Genomic DNA, 18,007 nt, shown 5'->3' on the forward strand with positions numbered 1-18,007 from the left:
CACAGAGTCAAGGCCTTTTCTGCTTCTCACACCACCCCGCCAGCGAGTAGGCTGGGGGTGCACAAGAAGCTGGGAGGGGACACAGCCAGGACAGCTGACCCCAACTGACCAAAGGGATATTCCATTCACAAAGAAGCAGCTTAGATACTCACCTGCAAAGAAGCTCTGGTGCACTGCAGACAAGTGTCAGTCAGGTTGCCTGACCCATCAGGTACCTGGGAGACACAGTGAAGTTCAATGGAGGTAAAGTGCAGCAGCTGTATCTACTCCCGAGTCTCTTATTGTTGCTCCACAGGGCTGTGATTGTGAACTACTCCAGGGGTATTAAGCTACCCTGGCATTTTAATGTATATTGTATTGGTTAGCAAATCACAGTTTTTTATGGTTTCACAGAATCACAAAATGGTTGAGGTTGGAAGGGGCATCTGAAGGCCATCTTGTACAACCACCCTGCTCAAGCAGGTCCACCTAGAGCCAGGACCATGTCCAGGCACCTTCTGAGTAGCGCCAAGGAGGGAGATTCCACAGCCTCCCTGGACAGCCTGTGCCAGTGCTCACAGTAAAAAAAAGTGTTTCCTGATGCTCAGAGGGAGCCTCCTGTGTTTCAGCTTGTGCCTGTTGCCTCTGTTTCATACTGTCACCCTAGTAACACCATGGAAGAGTATTAGTCTTCTTACTAGCATCATGTTTTACATCTTAAAGGGAAATCAGAACTAAAAAAATGTAGTTCTAGATTTATTTCTGTCAGGTTCGTAAGTAATTTTGTTAGAATAAGGACAGTAAAGAAAGATCACTAACGACTATCCGAATACCATGCTGCCAAAATATCCTAAACATACCAATCCTGTTTCTAATGAAGTCAGATCATGTCCAGTGTTCAAATATATATTGTTTACTACTGCCATTAAAAGCTAACTGTTGCATTTTTAATAGTATCACCTATTTGTCAAGAATCTAGGAGTGAGCAGAATGTGTGAATGTGCTCTGCTTTCTACACTGCAATTTCAGTATTATTCTGAAATACTAGTTGATGCTATTCTAAACATAAAATATTCTGAGCTATTTTACCAGCATTTCTGTGGACGATCTTTCTGCCTTAGTCTAGAAATAAGCAGATGGTTGTCATTTCAAGGTGATGAGCTGTCCTGTTTCTTCAGCACCTCAAGTTTTTAAGAGGGGGGGAAACTAACGATCTGTCTTCTGATATTTATAATGGATTCAAAATGCATTTGAAATTACTTTTTTTAATGTTTTTTTCTCTCTAGAAAATACGAAGGATATTCTCGTGATATATGAACAAGAAGCAGAAGAGTGGGCTCTGTATTTAAAATGTCTTTTTGGACACATAGTGAACGAAGGAGGAATCTTACTCTACAATCTAGAGACTTCGTCTTTCAAGCACCAGGAGCTATTATCTTTACCCTGTTATAAATGTAAACTCCTGATACTATCGTGTGGACTTCTTCACTGCCTGAATCGAAAGAGAAGTTATTTTCTGGAGCAAGTTCTAAAACCTCCAGATAATGTGGTGATTCTACTTTGTGGGGTGGAGAATTCAGAGATTCTTTATGAGATACTGACCTTAGATGGAGGCAGCAAAGAGATTTCCACTGATCAGGAACCTGAGGAATATATCTCTGTTGTTACTGGAATTATTCAACCAGGTAATCTACAAATGAAAACTTTGTATGATTATTAAAAGAGTTTTCTTAGCTGTATTAATATCATTTGGAAGAGAAAAAAGTGATAATTCAGATTTTCTGGAGAAATTCTCTCTCTTCAGCTTGGTCCAACAGTTTTAGTTTGATGATGCATTTGTCATTGAAGTGTGATGAAACTGTTGTACTCTTAGTCCGGCTTCATTTTCACAGGGAAGCAGCTTTGAAAAGTCTAAAAGCTGCCACTGGCACCTGTGAACCTACCATCACTACTTCATGGTAAGATTGAAGAGCTGGCATACACTTGTTTCTCTGTTTCCTGAGTTTACAAGTCTCAGAAACTGTACAAAACTATGGGTTTGTGTTTCATCTCTTTCAAAATGCCTTAATGTGACAGTGTATATATCTCATTAGATAAATCTGACAGAGTGAGAAATAATTACTAAGTAAGACCCAGTTTTGTGATGGCATCATTTCCTTTGTGACACGCAAAAGCCATAAGAGTAGACGTTCCCTTCCCCTTTTACCAACCCAAGTAATAAGTCTGTACTGGAAGGACTAAAACTGTCCAGTTTGTATGTGTTTGCACGTCCATGGAAACTACAAAGAAGCATTAATGTAAAAATTAGCACTTCTGGAATGTAAGAAAAACCCCTCTCCTAAGGGTGAGAGGTACTGAAATGGCAAAGTCTGTGCACGTGGCTTAGTTTAACCCAAAGTTTAACTTTGCCAGGCTGCACAGATGAAACCAAGAAATAGCTTTAGAAAGGCAGATGCCTGGGCCCCTTTGGAAAGGCAATGTAAGTTGTGCACAGGTTTCAGGTAGATGGCTGTGTGTTTTCCTTTGAGAGCATATTTACTGTTGCTTCTTTGTAGTCTCTAGGTCTTTTACCTCCTCTCAACTCTTGCTATTTTGTCATTATTTTGTCTGCTAAGCAGAACATTGTGCTTCTGTCTTTGTTACCTGCAAGGTGCCACTTTACAGGAGCTTGTGCTTGAGAAGGACATCCTGCAGTTCAGGAGTTTTACTCAGAAATTAACCAGGTTTTGGATGCAGATGAACAAGCAAGCATATTCTTTTGAACACAGGGGTAGAGAGACCCCAGCTGAGTCAGAGTGACCTAGCTGGATGTCCCTGCTGCCTTGTGCTTGAGCAGATAAGCTTAAGCATCCAGAAGGCTTTCAGACCTGCCCAGAATGTTATCTACACACAGTCTGGCTATATCAGATCAGTGCTTTCAAAACTAAGTTTTAGATTCCTCCTTCCCAACCATCTCCTGTTCTAACATTTCTTGCTGTTCAGTATTTATTAACCTTTTCCTCAGTATATCTTTTTCTAAGCGTGTCTCAGACTTTAAATTTTAGAGCTAATTACAGTTGCCTGGTTTGGTTTCAGGAGGTAATGTTTGCAATTTGTGACTGTCTGATATGTAGCTTCAGATTGAAGTTCCTTGGCAGCTCTTTAGTGGAATGAAAACAGTGGGTCTATACTATGTGTTTGTGTATATATAGGAAGGAACTGGGCCCAGAGACAGTTGACTCACACACAAGAAATTGCAAACTTTTCTACAAAGACAAACAGTTCCCTAGAAGACAGATGATGGTTCTTTGCTTAGGTCTGTGCATTCACAAAAATATTTATTGCATCTGCCCTTGGGATTTTATTTACATTGTAATATCAGGTGACTAATAGGAGCTCAAATGATCTTTTCTTTGGCAGTGGTCAATATCAGCAACTTCAGAGACAAGTACAAAGCTGAATTAATGAATGGTTGTTGAAGGCCTCAGTCTCAGTGTGTACATCTTTACAAGGGATGCATAGACTGTGGCTGCGATCAGACAAGTTCAACTGACTGAACTAGATCCAGGACTGGGAGTAGTGTTGCTGCCTGGTGCTTCAGGGTGTAAGCCCTCCCCCCTACACATAGCTGAGAACTGATCGGGCCCTCTTTTTTCTGTCCTGGTGTGCCCTGGCCATCAGGCAGGCCAGCTCAGATCAGTGCTTGGTAGAAGACCTCTGCACTGCTCTCTGTTGCACAGCGAAAGTATTCCACGTACGAGATTTGCTGTCACCTGGGTGTTGATTTAAGCTCTGAGGAATGTAGATGTGCATGTATTATCAGTATTTACCTTTGCTTAAAGATAATGGTGACTGTTTGCAGTGTCTGTATTTATGATACTCTTGTAGAATCCTATTAAGCTCTTAGCCTTTGTGATATCTGTGGCAGGGATTTTGACAGATTACGCATCTGGGAAAAAGATTTTTCCCTTGTATTTAAAATGGCTTGCTAAGGGGTTATTAAATATACTTGGATTGTTTTTCCTTTGGAGCAATTTTTTTATGCCTTTCTTCAGGACTATGCACTCCCAAGATTTCCCATCTCTCTTCATATGGATCATTATCTTCTGTCGCTTTTAATCGTTTTCAGTGCTTATCCCTTGTCCCTTATATTTCTGCTTTTGGAGATAGTGGTGAAAACACTTTTGTGCATGTTCTTCATGCTTTTCCGTTCCTTTTTTTTCCTAAACTGTTCATTGCTGTTAACTTGTTCCTCCATGCATTTGTACCTTCTTGTCTTCTCAGTATTAATAAGAGCTGTCACTCTACCAAAGTCTAAAAATTTAGTGATGTGTCTTAATTACAATGATTACATGGCACCATGCTGTTTTGCACCACTGCAACTAAATTCTGTTAATCCCTTAGGACAGCGGCCATTGAGATCCTAGGTCTAATTGATGCCAGGGCTCAGGAGTGGCTTGTGGGTAGTTAGAACAACTGAAGACGGATGCTAAATCAGGTTGTTACCTCACAGTCCTGAAGAGGATAATAATGGCATAGTTTAGGTGCTAGTAATCACCACCCTTCCACTACAGCTTTCTCCATACTCTGCAAAGTTCCTAGGCAAGGTAAGTTCTCAGCTGTCTCTTCTCCCCTAGATGCTATTATCTTTGCACTGTCTCTACAGTCTGAGATGGAAAGAGTGCAAAATAAATCTAATTTTATATGCCCCGTCCCCAATTATTTTGCCAAAACTTTTCGCCTACCAGATGGTGCCAGTTTCATCTTGTTGGAGCTGGTAGGGCTCTTTATCTGTTAAAACTTCCCTCAACCTCTAAAGTAGTATATATGCCAAAAATTCTAGGCAAAAAGCAGTACTAATTAAAATGTTCAGTAAAATTAAATAAAATGGAAGATGCAGGGGGTTTTGTACCCAGCAGAGAGCTTGTTTGCCCTGTAATGTGATTCAAACACAAAATCTGAAGGGTTTGTCATTCCTGTTTGAACATGTTCTTGGAGGAGTAAAGGGAGAACTGAGGCATGGAAACTGGCCCTTCTAACATATGTTTCCTGGATGGTGACAGGTTTTGTTATATTCACCTTATGCATGAAGAGGAAGGCAAATGTTTTTTTTATTGTCAAAAGTTTCCTTTAGCAGGACTTGTTCACAAAATACTTCACTGTTTGAAACTGCTACATTCAGATTTAGAGTTGGTTTTGAATTTTGCGTAAGGGCCTGTTGTCATAAAAAAGATAATCTCTGGGAAAGAGTAGAACACTCAGAAATTTTATTATTGTATGTTAACATCTAAGCTGGCCCAGTGTGACTCTAGAATTCTGACTTTTCTTTAACAGCTTTCCCTAATATTCATAGAATCCTGGAATCATAGAATAGTTTGGGTTGGAAGGGACCTCTAAAGGTCATCTAGTCCAACCCCCCTGCCGTGGGCAGGGACATCTTCAACTAAATCATGTTGCTCAGAGCCCCGTCCAACCTGACCTTGAATGTTTCCAGGGATGGGGCATCCACCACCTCTCTGGGCAACCTGTGCCAGTGTTTCACCACCCTCAGCGTGAAAAATTTCTTCCTTATATCTAGTCTAAATCTACCCCCCTTTAGTTTAAAGCCATTCCCCCTTGTCCTGTCGCAACAGGCCCTGCTAAAAAGTTTGTCCCCATCTTTCTTATAGGCCCCCTTTAAGTACTGAAAGACTGCAATAAGGTCTCCCCAAAGCCTTCTCTTCTCTAGGCTGAACAACCCCAACTCTCTCAGCCTTTCTTCATAGGAGAGGTGTTCCATCCCCCTGATCATTTTCGTGGCCCTCCTCTGGACCCGCTCCAACAGGTCCGTGTCTTTCCTGTGCTGAGGGCTCCAGAGCCGGACGCAGTACTCCAGGTGGGGTCTCACCAGAGCGGAGTAGAGGGGCAGAATCACCTCCCTTGCCCTGCTGGCCACGCTTCTTTTGATGCAGCCCAGGATATGATTGGCCTTCTGGGCTGCGAGCGCACATTGCTGGCTCATGTCCAGCTTTTCATCCAGCAGTACCCCCAAGTCCTTCTTGGCAGGGCTGCTCTCAACCCCTTCATCCCCCAGCCTGTATTGATGCCGGGGGTTGCCCCGACCCAGGTGCAGGACCCCTGCACTTGGCCTTGTTAAACCTCATGAGGTTCACCCAGGCCCACTTCTCCAGCTTGTCCAGGTCCCTCTGGATGGCATCCCGTCCCTCTGGCGTGTCGACCACACCACTCAGCTTGGTGTCATCTGCGAACTTGCTGAGGGTGCACTTGATCCCACTATGTCATTGATGAAGATATTAAACAGTACCAGTCCCAATACGGACCCCTGCGGGACGCCACTCATCACCGATCTCCATCTGGACATTGAGCCGTTGACCAATACCTTCTGGATGCGACCATCTAACCAATTCCTCACCCTTTACCGGACAGTCCATCCATCAAATCCATACCTCTCCAGTTTAGAGAGAAGGATGTTGTGGGGGACTGCATCAAAGGCCTTACAGAGGTCCAGATAGATGACATCTGTAGCCCTTCCTGTGTCCGCTGATGTAGTCACTCCATCATAGAAGGCCACTAGGTTAGTCAGGCAGGACTTGCCCTTGGTGAAGCCATGCTGGCTGTCTCGAATCACCTCCCTGTCCTCCATGTGCCTTAGCATAGCTTCCAGGAGGATCTGTTCCATGATCTTCCCAGGCACAGAGGTGAGACTGACTGGCCTGTAGTTCCCCGGGTCTTCCTTTTTTTCCCTTTTTAGAAATGGGGGTTATGTTTCCCCTTTTCCAGGCAGTGGGAACTTCACCGGACTGCCACGACTTCTCAAATACGATGGATAGTGGCTTAGCAACCTCATCCACCAGTTCCTTCAGGACCCGTGGATGGATCTCATGGGGTCCCATGGACTTGTGCACCTTCAGGTGCCTTAGATGGTCTCGAACCTGATCTTCTCCCACAGTGGGCGGCTCTTCATTCTCCTAGTCCCCACCTTTGCCTTCTGCGGCTTGGGTGGTGAGGCTCGAGCACTTGCCAGTGAAGACCAAGGCAAAAAAGTCATTGAGTACCTCTGCCTTCTCCGTATCCCGGGTAACCAGGTCTCCCGTTTCGTTCCAGAGAGGGCCCAGATCTTCCCTTGTCTTCCTTTTATCCCCGACGTACCTATAGAATCTTTTCTTGTTGTCCTTGATGTCCCTGGCCAGATTTAATTCTATCAGGGGTTTAGCTTTCCTAACCTGATCCCCGGCTGCTCGGACAATTTCTCTGTATTCCTCCCAGGCTATTGCTGAAAGTACAATCAGGAGACACATTTTGTTTGCATCTGTCTTTTCCTTTCCCTTTTTCTTTCTACCACTTCTCCTTGGTCTGCTGAACTGTATACCCCTTTTTATATTAAATTGACATACTTTCAATGTATTAATTCAGTACCCTGGGGGTTTTTAGCCTAGACATAGCTGGGTTTTTTGTTTAGTCCTGAAACACTTCCACTTCAAATTCAGCCTTAGCCATATGTTTAAGCAGGGGATTTGTATAGATATATAGGTATTTGCAGCTGGAGGTAATTACTTAGATCTTTAAATGTCCTGAATTCCTCCTGTAGTTATTTGTGCCTCAGCATTGATGATGCAAAAAGAGAACAGGTCTTATCTAATACAAATAATTTTCTGTGACACTGTTTCTAAAGTATGCTGACACTTTTATGAGACTTTTTGGTGGGACTTCTCAGTACAGCTCAGAAGTTGTAAGTATCCGTTAGTCTGCTTGGTGTTTTATTAGGTTTCATTGTTTACAGCTCAGCGAAACAACTCTTGTCACTTCCACTTCCAGCCTTTGTTCTAAGCAGTGGTATCCTCTTTTTTTACCAAAATATGAAGAGAATCTACTTCTATAAAATTTGATCATTGAGAACTGCTCAACAAACCTACATGTATCTATTCATTATCTGCTATTGTATCGAAAAGTGAGGAGAGGTACATAAAGTAACATAACCCAACTAGAAAACTGTATCCACAGTCTTTGACAGCCCAGGAAAGATTCTCACAATGAATATGTAACTTTTACCTGAGACAGCGATATGCCATTAATTTCTGATTGTTGCCTAAAAAGTATTCAGTGTACCTGCACACAATTTTAGTCACCAAGAAGAGTAATATTAAGAAAACTACTTTTGTGACTACTAGTAAGTATAGATCTGGAGTAAGGAGATACTAGCATTGGGTGTTTGTTTTTAATAAGTATAAATGTAGGACAAACAGGCTGGGAGCTTAAAATAGGGCTTAACATATGCAAATCTTCAGCCCACTTCAAATATGGGGATAATTTCCATTGTGCAGGTCACAGAAAAGAGAAATAAATCACTCTATTTTTACCGTAAGCTTTTATGGTAAAAAATCTGTGCCACTGCCATAGATTTTGTTGGAATTGTACCAGGAATTTGGGTATAACTTTGAATACTGAAGTAATAGTTCACATTTTGAGTCCACTGCTTTGCTTGTTCTCCTGTAAAATCCTCTTCACGGTGGTACTCAAATATGAGTAACCAATGATGATGGATTTTATTAGGCTGTCAGCGAGACTTGTGCTGATGAGCTAAACCCCTTAATTTAAGTGGGAACTTTACCATTGTCTTCAATGGGCAAGTGTTTCATCTTGATTTTCTCACTGGCTTAGAGTCTACGAAGAAATGAAGCTAAAGTGCTAACAAGAACCAAAGTTGAAGAGGAAACAATACAGGGTGGTTTTGTGTGTGTGTGTGAACTAAAGCCTTGGTTGTAAAGATTTCTCACATGGACATGCAAGATTGAGTAAATAGAGGGAAGCAGGTAGGTGATTCTGGCCTTGTTCGCTGCCAGGGGAGGTTGCAGTAGGTGAGACCACAGGTTGTGCCTCCCTTTCCTCCTTCCCCAATGTATTTACATTCAGACAGTGCATACTACTGGTTGGTGCTTTAAGGCAGTGAGGTCATCTGCTTATTGAGGAGCACCTCAAATGCCAATTAAACTTTTTTATTAAAATGAAAATAATCTTTGAATTGATCGTAAGCAGAAGAGCGGAAGGGGCATTTTTGTTAGCTGAAGTGTGCTACGGTATAGTCCTCATTTCCATTTTGCCCTGCCAATGAGTCTTTCAACTGCTCTGCAGGGACTGCTGCTAAGATTACCAGATTAAGAAATCTTCCTGAGATGGTCGTGTTTCTCCATCTCCACACAGAATGATTGCTGGGATGCCAGTGCAGTGATGGGGATTTGTAACGGGGATGACTGTCAACAAAAAACTGTGGTTAGTGTCACTAACTTGTTTCATTTGGCACGTGATCCTGGCTATTTCAAACCAGAAGAGAAACTGAAGCGGCAGCCTGGAGGTGGCAACCATAGATAGGATGTTGAGACTGCCATCCCCTGCTGCTTAAACTGTTTGAGTTCTTTGTTCTTTCTTCTCTTATTTCTGCAAAATCCAGAGAAGACTTTATTCGTTATGTAATCAGGTTCCTTGCAGCTCATGTTTCGATCTGTCTAGCTAGTCATGGTGACCTGTACCCTTGGATTCTGAAGTATGCATCATGTTTGTGGTTTTTTCCTCTTATTTTTGACACTAATTGGATGAAAACTGCTTACACCTGGAAAAGTGAATGCACTGACATCTTAAAGTGAATGTTTTTTAACAGCATTTAGGAAAAGCTCATAAAAAGTTAGTGAATGCACTGACATCTTAAAGTGAATGTTTTTTAACAGCATTTAGGACAAGCTCATAAAAAGTTTTATTAATAATAAAAGTCAAATGACTAGAACATAAGCATTACTGCAACAGCATGTACTAATTTAATTTAATGTACTGTGATTTTACTGTTGTTTATTTAGGCTATAATTTTTTTATTTTAAAGTGAATTAATGGATTTATCATCATTAGTCTGCTCTTTCAAGGTTGCAAGTGGACACCATCCAAATTTATGTCTTGTTTATGGCACAGCAGTCATCAGTCAGTATTTAGTTGCAGTTGTGAGACTATTTCTAAAGCTTACAAATAATTTAAGTTTAAGACTTCCAGCAGGTATTTTGCAGCTAGAGCTGTAAAATGGCTGCGTCAATCTGTAGTCTTACATGTCCTTCATATAATGTATTATTGACTCTCGTCGGGTTTTGCGCTGTGGTTACCAATCATGATTACTGAAAAGTTATTATTGGAAGGTGTCTAGAGAAGTCCTCTGGAAGTGCATTCTTTGTATATTTTTTGGCACACAAGTGTTGTAACAAAATTGCTATTTGTAATTTCACTATGATGTATTTCCATTAAGTTAGTGTCAGCTTCTTGGAAATAGGATAAAATAAGAGTCATGTTATTTTCCAGATTAAAAAAATTGTAACACCTATCCCTGAAAAAAAATGAAGTGTAGCACCGATTTAAGTTCATGCTGAAAAAAAAATAATCAATATTAGGATAGCAAAAGAACAACTTTGTGTAGAATCAGGTTTTGCTCTTGGTAGGTTCTCTGTGCTTATTTAAATGGCTATGAGGACAGAACTTAGTCCAGAAAATGTTATTACAATTACGAAGTTAGGTGTTAAAAAGTCAAAAAGTTACAGGTACAAAGTAGCCTGTTAAGCTTTAGTTAGGACCCTTGTTCATAGCATTGATTGCCTTTAATTATGTAAGTGCATTCTTCCCATCCCCCCCTGCCAAGAACCTGCCCTCATTAGTACACAGGATAAATAGTGCTCGGTTAATTAGCAGTTATTTGATACTTTGTTTTGTGTTTGAGTTTGCGGTTGCATTATTTATGTATTGAATGCCATTCAAATCCTGTTGAGAAAACAGAATTATTAATTTCCTAATGTGCTTTTCTGTAGAACTCCTTTCTCTATTGAGTGCTGTCCAAACATTATTTTATTTTATCATCATTTTACGTACTAGTATTTAGCAAGATTAGGGTGAAGCATTTCTTCCACTTCTGATACCACTTTAAGACATTACTTTTCATAACACTTACCAGTATACAGTATTTTTTACATCCATATTCAAACTCCCTTTAATTTCAGATCTGTTTGTGACTGCTCAGATGTCTGCAGGTCAGCTGTAAGGTCTTTCACGGAAAGTGCAATACAAAACTAATGAGCACCTCTGAAAAGCATGTTTTAAAACCCTTCTAGCTTTTTGCCTCAAAACTTCAGGATGGGAACCCGAAATTACCTAAATTCTCTAGAGCAGCAGTCAGCTAATATCACTGTCCTTTCTCTCACCAGAATCCTCTCCTCATTCACTGGACTCTTGTTATTACAAGAATAACTGAATCAGAATACGGTAAACAACACCTTCTTTAAGTACAAAACCACAAGTCAATGCCAGAGTAGGTCGAATTTGTGCACTGTCCACAGTACAGATCAATTTAAAAGAAATATTCAACAAAATACTACAAAGGAGAAAGACTGCTTTTGAGTGTTTGGTTTTATGCAACCTTAATAAAGTCACTGTAAAGCAATTGCTTTCCCAGGCTCCTTTTCTCATCCTAGCCTTGGCTTCTTTACCCAGTGACTCTTACTTTTCAGTCTTGGTCCCTTGTACTAATATCAGTTATTCACTTCTGGAGCACCCAGCAAACAATATACATAGGATCCTGATCAGGATCCCACAGATGCTGTACAACAGCATGTTTGTTGAGTTAGCTGGATCTCACAATATGGAGCTCAAGCAGGCCTTATATCTCTTATGTTAATGTTACCTCAGATGTGGAAAAACAGGTGATAACTTGATCCAGCATAAAGAAAGAGTGGCATAGACAGATATTGCATAATATGGCAGAACGTCTCCTGGTAGTTATTAAGCCATCAAAATCATTTCAACAAATTGGAACTGACAGAGTTTTTTAGTATTTGACCAGTACTTTACATAATGTGGCCATTGCTTTTTTGACCCAGTACTGGGAACTCTGTAGCCAGATTTATTGTATTATCAAACACAGCCCTGCACAGTTGTCTTGTCTTCTAAACCCCAATGCCTGCATCCATTTTCCATTTCTCACTTTCCTGCACATGATTCTATTCTCCTTTCTTTTTCCCAACTCCTCTCCCATTGTTTGCTATATTGACTTTCAGGGAAAGTTCTTTTCTTTCTCAAGCCCACATTTCTTACCTGCTATAGTAAATTGAAAAGATCAGTCACAGGGATGTTTACTGAAAAGGGATATATACAATTCCATCTAAAGATCTCTCTAGGCTTGTTCCTCTCCACTAGCCCTTGTGGGGTTTTTTTATTATTTTTTTTTTCTATCTGCAAAACTGTAGCTTTAAAACAGTTTTCTCTTACATCTAAAATAACATACAGAATTTAATCTAAAAAAAGAAAGTGGAAGTTGGTGTCATGGTATTTCCTTATTTCTGAGGTTTTAGGTTGCTTGTCCATTTGTTTTCTTAACACTGTTTTATTTTGCCAATTTTTTCTTTTTGTTTTTCCCAGCTTGATTTCTGATGCTAACATCTTTCTTAGAGCAAACTAAACCTTCCATGAAACAATCAAGTAGGATCGTAATGATCACTGTCATCAGAGTTGATGACCAGTTAAAGATATTTCCAAGTAGATACCATTAAGGAATTATTCTTCTTTCCTAGGTAAGCCACAGAATGAAAATCCTGGAGACTCTTTGTCTTACATCTATGAAGCTGTTCTTGCAGACGGTGAGTTGAATTCTCCTTGCATTTACTTGAATAAAGCCAATGCTCTTCATAAAATTAAATTTGTTTAATTTCTTTTCTTACATCTTGTCAGACATGAAAGGCAATAAACTAACTTTACCATAGCATATAGTTGTGTAGAGGAACATGCCTTCTTCTCAAACATCCACCCACACATCCATACCCACACATTCTTGTGAGGAGTGTGAAGAGGGGAGGAGATTCAACAAGGATGTTTCCTTTTTCCTTTAATTTCAGATTAGAGAAAAAGGAAGACATGAAGAGCTTTCCTTTTCTGTTCCCAGCATGAGTTTTGCTTGTAGTAAAGAGAGAGCTGATTTGAAATTTCAGATAGATCAGTCCTACTCGCATTACATTTGCAGCATCATCCATTGGCAGCCAGTGGTTGGGAGAAGCCCTGCATCATGACGTTAGCGCCTGCTGACATTTGTCATTCTGGTTTATTTATATTTGTGAAAGCCCATAGAGAGTCTTAGTAGGGAAAACAGACCGGCAAAATCTCCACTTGCTTTTAGTAAAGAGCTACATAACATGTTTCCTATACCCAGTTCTTCATTAAACAACTTTATTTCTGGGTTGACACTGTTGTGAAGTGATTGGCTTAACAGCACCAGCATGCTGACTGATGAAAAAGGACAAGTAAGTTATTCGGAATTCCTGGCATAGCAGTTCTGTGCTGCTGGACTCTGAGGTTACTGGCTCTGTGGGTCTGTTTTGCTGGCAAGGTGTAAGGGCAGAAGGATGCTGCAAGCTCACTGGCTCTTCCTTACTGGCACGAATTCAATATACATGTCAGTGATGTATGGAGTTTAGAATTTTAGCTTCTTCAGTTAATTTCAAGACACGAGCATCAACCTGTGTGCTTTTAAATACTCCAGTCATTCCTGCTTACCATGCTTTGGTTCACAATGCAGAACAATCTTGGAGCATGTGGATTGGATTCCTTTCAGATAAAATCAAAAAGGAAAGTGCACTCAGGGAGCTCACTGGGTGCACTTCAGACACTAAAAGGTGTGCATTCTACAGGTCCAGACCAGAGCTAGTTGGAAATATGCCCCTTTTGATATGTGTATTGTGTGGAAGGGAGTATTTAGCGCCAACCGTTTCTCTCTACTAAATCTTCTCCTATTAGATCCCCCTCCTTTCTGATAGGGACTGTATGTGACTCCCTTGGCATCTCGGGTGTACTGGTGTGATCTCAAGCAGAAAGCTGCTGTAAAGCCGCACTGTTTTATCCCTACAGACCTATTGTCAAGGTTTCTAAGGATGTCTCTTTTGGTCCTGTGTTGAATGTGCCATGGGTCAGTGCATTGAAGAAGTTTGTTGGTGTAAGGAAGGCTTTTTGTCATTACTGGCTCATCATCCAGGTGCTCAATAAGCTGGCATCACTGTTTCTCCTCATCATGATCATGATGTCCAAAAAATGAGACAGTAAAAAAGGGAATGGTCAGAGAAAACAGAGAATCCCAAGAAAAGAAAGGACTGGGGAAATGTTCCTCCAAGCTACTCCCGCTTTAAACCCTGACTCTTTTTAGATGAATCCTTTTCTGCTTTTATATGGGGACTTGAAGAGCACTTTTAAGTCCAAGTTTCCCATCAGCTGAATGGTTGATGTTGTAGTAAAGTGAATTGACAATTTTTGAGCTAAGAAAGTCTTGCATTAAAAGCAAAAATTTCACTTGAAAGCTTTTCTGAAGTTGCCTGGACCACAGTTCTCGGTCAGCTTTTGGCAGTCATCTTGATCGCACTGACTGTATGTAGCCTCTGCTGGTTAGTGATGTCTAGTTATTGCTAAGAGGACCAAAGAGATTTCTAATTGCTGTGAAGAGTGAAAGGGCCAACTAGAAAAGAGGGATTTCCCAACAATTGTATCCTGTATATGAGGTTAAGACTGACTCCCGAACAAGTGTAACGAAATACGTGGTCAACATTTCTTCAGTGGTGGTGCAACAGGGAGCAGTTATCTGATACCACTGCAGAACTTTGGAGGGAAAAGTAGCCCAAGAAGTGAAATGATTACAGCTTCCAAGATTCAGCATGTCAGTCTTTATGAAGCCAAGAAAGGTAAGACGGCAGCTGCAAATGAGCCAGTGTTTGTCCCCTGCAGAAAGTAAGTGAATCTTCAGGTAATCTTCAGACAGGGTTTGACTTTGGATGAATTGTGAAAAAATGTTTCCAGGGACTCTCTCTTCTCTTTGCTTATTCCTAATAAGAAGGAAGTGTATACAGTGCTAAACTGTATGTATGACATGAAACAGAAGTGTCAGGAGAAATTATAAACCAAGAAAGGATTTTTGCTAGAACCCTAGAAATTCACAAAAGAACAGCACTTTATGTAAGGTCTTAAGTGGAGACTGGCATGCTGAAAGCTGAAGTTTGTTTTGAGTGTACAGATATTGTACAAAAGAAAGGATAGGCTGAGAGAAGATGGAATTTAGACTTGAACTGGAATGAAAGTTGAACAGATCAGAAGTGTAAAGCTAAATGAGAAATCTAAAGCAACAAGGGTGGAAAGAGCAGCGAGTGGATGACAGGGCATATAAAAAAGAAACCAAAGCAAACTATATCCAATAATGCAAAGATAGATGGGGAATGAGCAAGCGCTAACAATCAATAAGAAGTGATTGACTAAAGTGAATTGTGCAAGGCCTTGAGGGAAAAGGTCGACCAGTACATTGGAAAATGGAAAAACCATATGATCACTGAGATCCTTTGGGGAAATATGAGCTACAAGCAGATGTGAAGACAATTGATTTGCTAGTGAGTAATGGAAAAGATCCAGCTGTAGAATGCTAATCACCATGATATGAATGTATGAGGACTCATTCCTGTTAGGTGATAACTGAACAAGTCAGCTCTTTAGCCACTCACAAATGTTGTTATGTGTTTACTTTATTTCTGGTATCTCTATAAGAAAGATAGACTTACTTTTATTACTAGAAAGCTGTATTTTGAGAAATTCCCTTGTGGTTCCTCAGGAAATTTTCTGCTCCCCAGAGAATCATTATTTATAATTTGTACTAAGGTTGGAAAAGTGAAGCAGTCTTACTAGGATCTGGGTGTACAGCCTTGTACCCACACAGATAAAATGTGAATGCCTTAATTGTGGAATTGGCATTCATTATTTTACCTGCAAAATAGACCTAACCTCAGATTTAGATACCCATTAGATGATACTCAGCTTTAGAAAAGGCTGTTCCCTTTCTGTGAAACAGCTTTGTCTTTTTTAACATTTACCATAAAGGCTTGTATCCCAGCACTAATTAACTGAACCAATTAGGGATGGGTAAGTGGAGCACAAAAAGATGATTTTGAAGTGTAATTGCTGTTAAACTTAGTAGGCAGACAGCTGACATATTTTGGCCCTGCTCAGAGGTCTCATCAAACTAACATATATGTGCATACAGTGTTACCTGTATCCTTTATCAAACTAAACTGGAGAAAGGCCAGCACTTCGTAACAAAATAGATGGCATCCCTTCTGCAGATAAAGAAGATCTATCAGAGTATCTCCGCTATGCTATTCTTTCCTATAATGCTATCTGAAATCCTATTTTAGTAAAATGTGCCTATTCTGGGGTCTAGGTGTTGGATTAAAGGACAGTGTCTTAAAAGATAAAGACCTCAGATTACTTTCCTATTCATAACCCTAACAAAAGGGAAATAATCAGGAATTAGAAGGCAAGCATGGTTTTCAGATGTGTCTAAAAATATCACTCTTGATTGTGTTCCTGAGAAAGCAGTGTACCTTTTAGCCTGCTTTAAGGGTCAATAGATTTTAGCTGTTTCAAACCAAAGGTGGGAGTAAATTGCAAAGCAGCCTGTCCCCTAGTGAGTCAGTCTTGCTGACAACTCACTTTTTTTTTTTTTCCCCTTTAATACCAAATGTGTCTGGCGTGAGTCTTTCTGCTGACAGCAGCTGTGGCAGCATGGCACAGGGAGACATGTGGTCTCTTAGATAGACAAGTCCCATGTAATTTAGAGCTGTACAGATCAAGAACAGCATCAAAAATTTCATCCAGGCATTGATAAGAGCCCTGTGCAGGTATTGGAGCTCTGCTGTCATACTCAGACTAAGATACGCTATTTGGTAAATTAGCTGCTGCAGTCCAAGCTAGCTTCTGTTACCAGACTGATTTAAGGGATGCTATAATGTGGAGTATATTGTCTTGTGTCAGTAAATGTTTGGATACTATTAATGATATGTATCCTGTACTTTGAGTAGGGCAAAGGCTGAGAATGCCCGCTACCAGCATCTCTCCCCCTAGCCTTTCCCAATGCAGTTGTTAAAGGACTTTTCAGTTATGTTAAACTTCATGACGTTCCAGCCATGTCATTTTTTGAACTTTGATGACTGTAAAGAATATTCTTCATCAAGACAATAGCTTCAAACATGGCCAAGACAAGAAAGTTTGGCTACTCACTAGTAGTTCCTTGAGGATGATATCTGTAAAAACTTAAACCCCTATTCAGCCTGAAATCTGAGCTTTTGGCCTGCCTGCCAGGTGTGCTTCCCTGAAGTATGACTTGACTCTAAAATGCTCCCCTCAGCTGTGTTCTTTTATATGCATGTAATTCAAAATGTAGCCACGTGCCACTTCTGTGTCCAAGCACAGTGTGCAATTTGTGCCAGGCCAGTTATAAGAGGCTTGAATTGTAGTTTAGAGATAATAGAGCCACTAGGCAGCTGCAGCTAGCCCCTTTGGAATAATAAGGAAGTTACAGGACCGTTTTATTAGGCAAACAAATTTTGGAGGTCGGCTCACAACCCTGGATGCCTCTGCTATCAGTCCTTTTGTCTTCAGTGGTAATTTGAGTCAGCGGCAGGAGGATAACCTGTCTCTGTTGTAACAGCACGTCCCAGATTTTGGGCAGTGTTTGGTGCTGTATAATCCTTTGCTGAAACAGAGGTGTGATACCTCTGTGCTGATACTACGGAGAAATGGAACAAAAATGCCGAAGTGTTCTTAGTGTGGTAGAACTCCAGTAACTCTGAAGTGGATAGATGGACTCTTTAATAAAACATTAGGCTTTAATAACTGAGAACTGCTGGTGCACGCAGAGGGCCAGACTTCAGTTTGCTTCTCCCTGGAGAAGAGGCAGGATGAAAGTATGCAGAATGTAGAAACTGGAAATAACAGGCTTGGGCTCCATCAACAGTTCTGCTCAGCACCTAAATGACCTCAGCCAGGTAGTTATTATTTCCAAACTAATCAGTGTGCTTAATAGTTTAGAAACTCTTTGGGACAGTCTTACTATATGTCTAAAGCTCAGCAGAGTGGTCCTATTAGTGCTGCCGCTGGAGCTGAAAATCACAGATTTGATTGCAGTAAAAATAATAACATGAATTGATATATAGTAAAAGATAAACTTAGTCCC

At 40.6% G+C, this 18,007-nt stretch overlaps 1 protein-coding gene across 1 annotated transcript in view; it reads left to right on the forward strand.

The window, feature by feature from the left end:
* Positions 1-18,007, forward strand: part of BANK1 (B-cell scaffold protein with ankyrin repeats 1) — a 246,241-nt gene that overhangs the window by 113,459 nt on the left and 114,775 nt on the right. Inside the window, exons 3-4 of the mRNA XM_019470552.1 lie at positions 1,266-1,664; positions 12,546-12,611. Coding sequence (XP_019326097.1) covers positions 1,266-1,664; positions 12,546-12,611 — 465 coding nt within the window. The remainder of the gene's footprint in view (positions 1-1,265; positions 1,665-12,545; positions 12,612-18,007) is intronic.

The sequence above is a fragment of the Aptenodytes forsteri genome, unplaced genomic scaffold (genome assembly GCF_000699145.1).
Source record: "Aptenodytes forsteri isolate BGI_AS27 unplaced genomic scaffold, ASM69914v1 Scaffold93, whole genome shotgun sequence".
Classification (NCBI taxonomy): Eukaryota; Metazoa; Chordata; class Aves; order Sphenisciformes; family Spheniscidae; genus Aptenodytes; species Aptenodytes forsteri.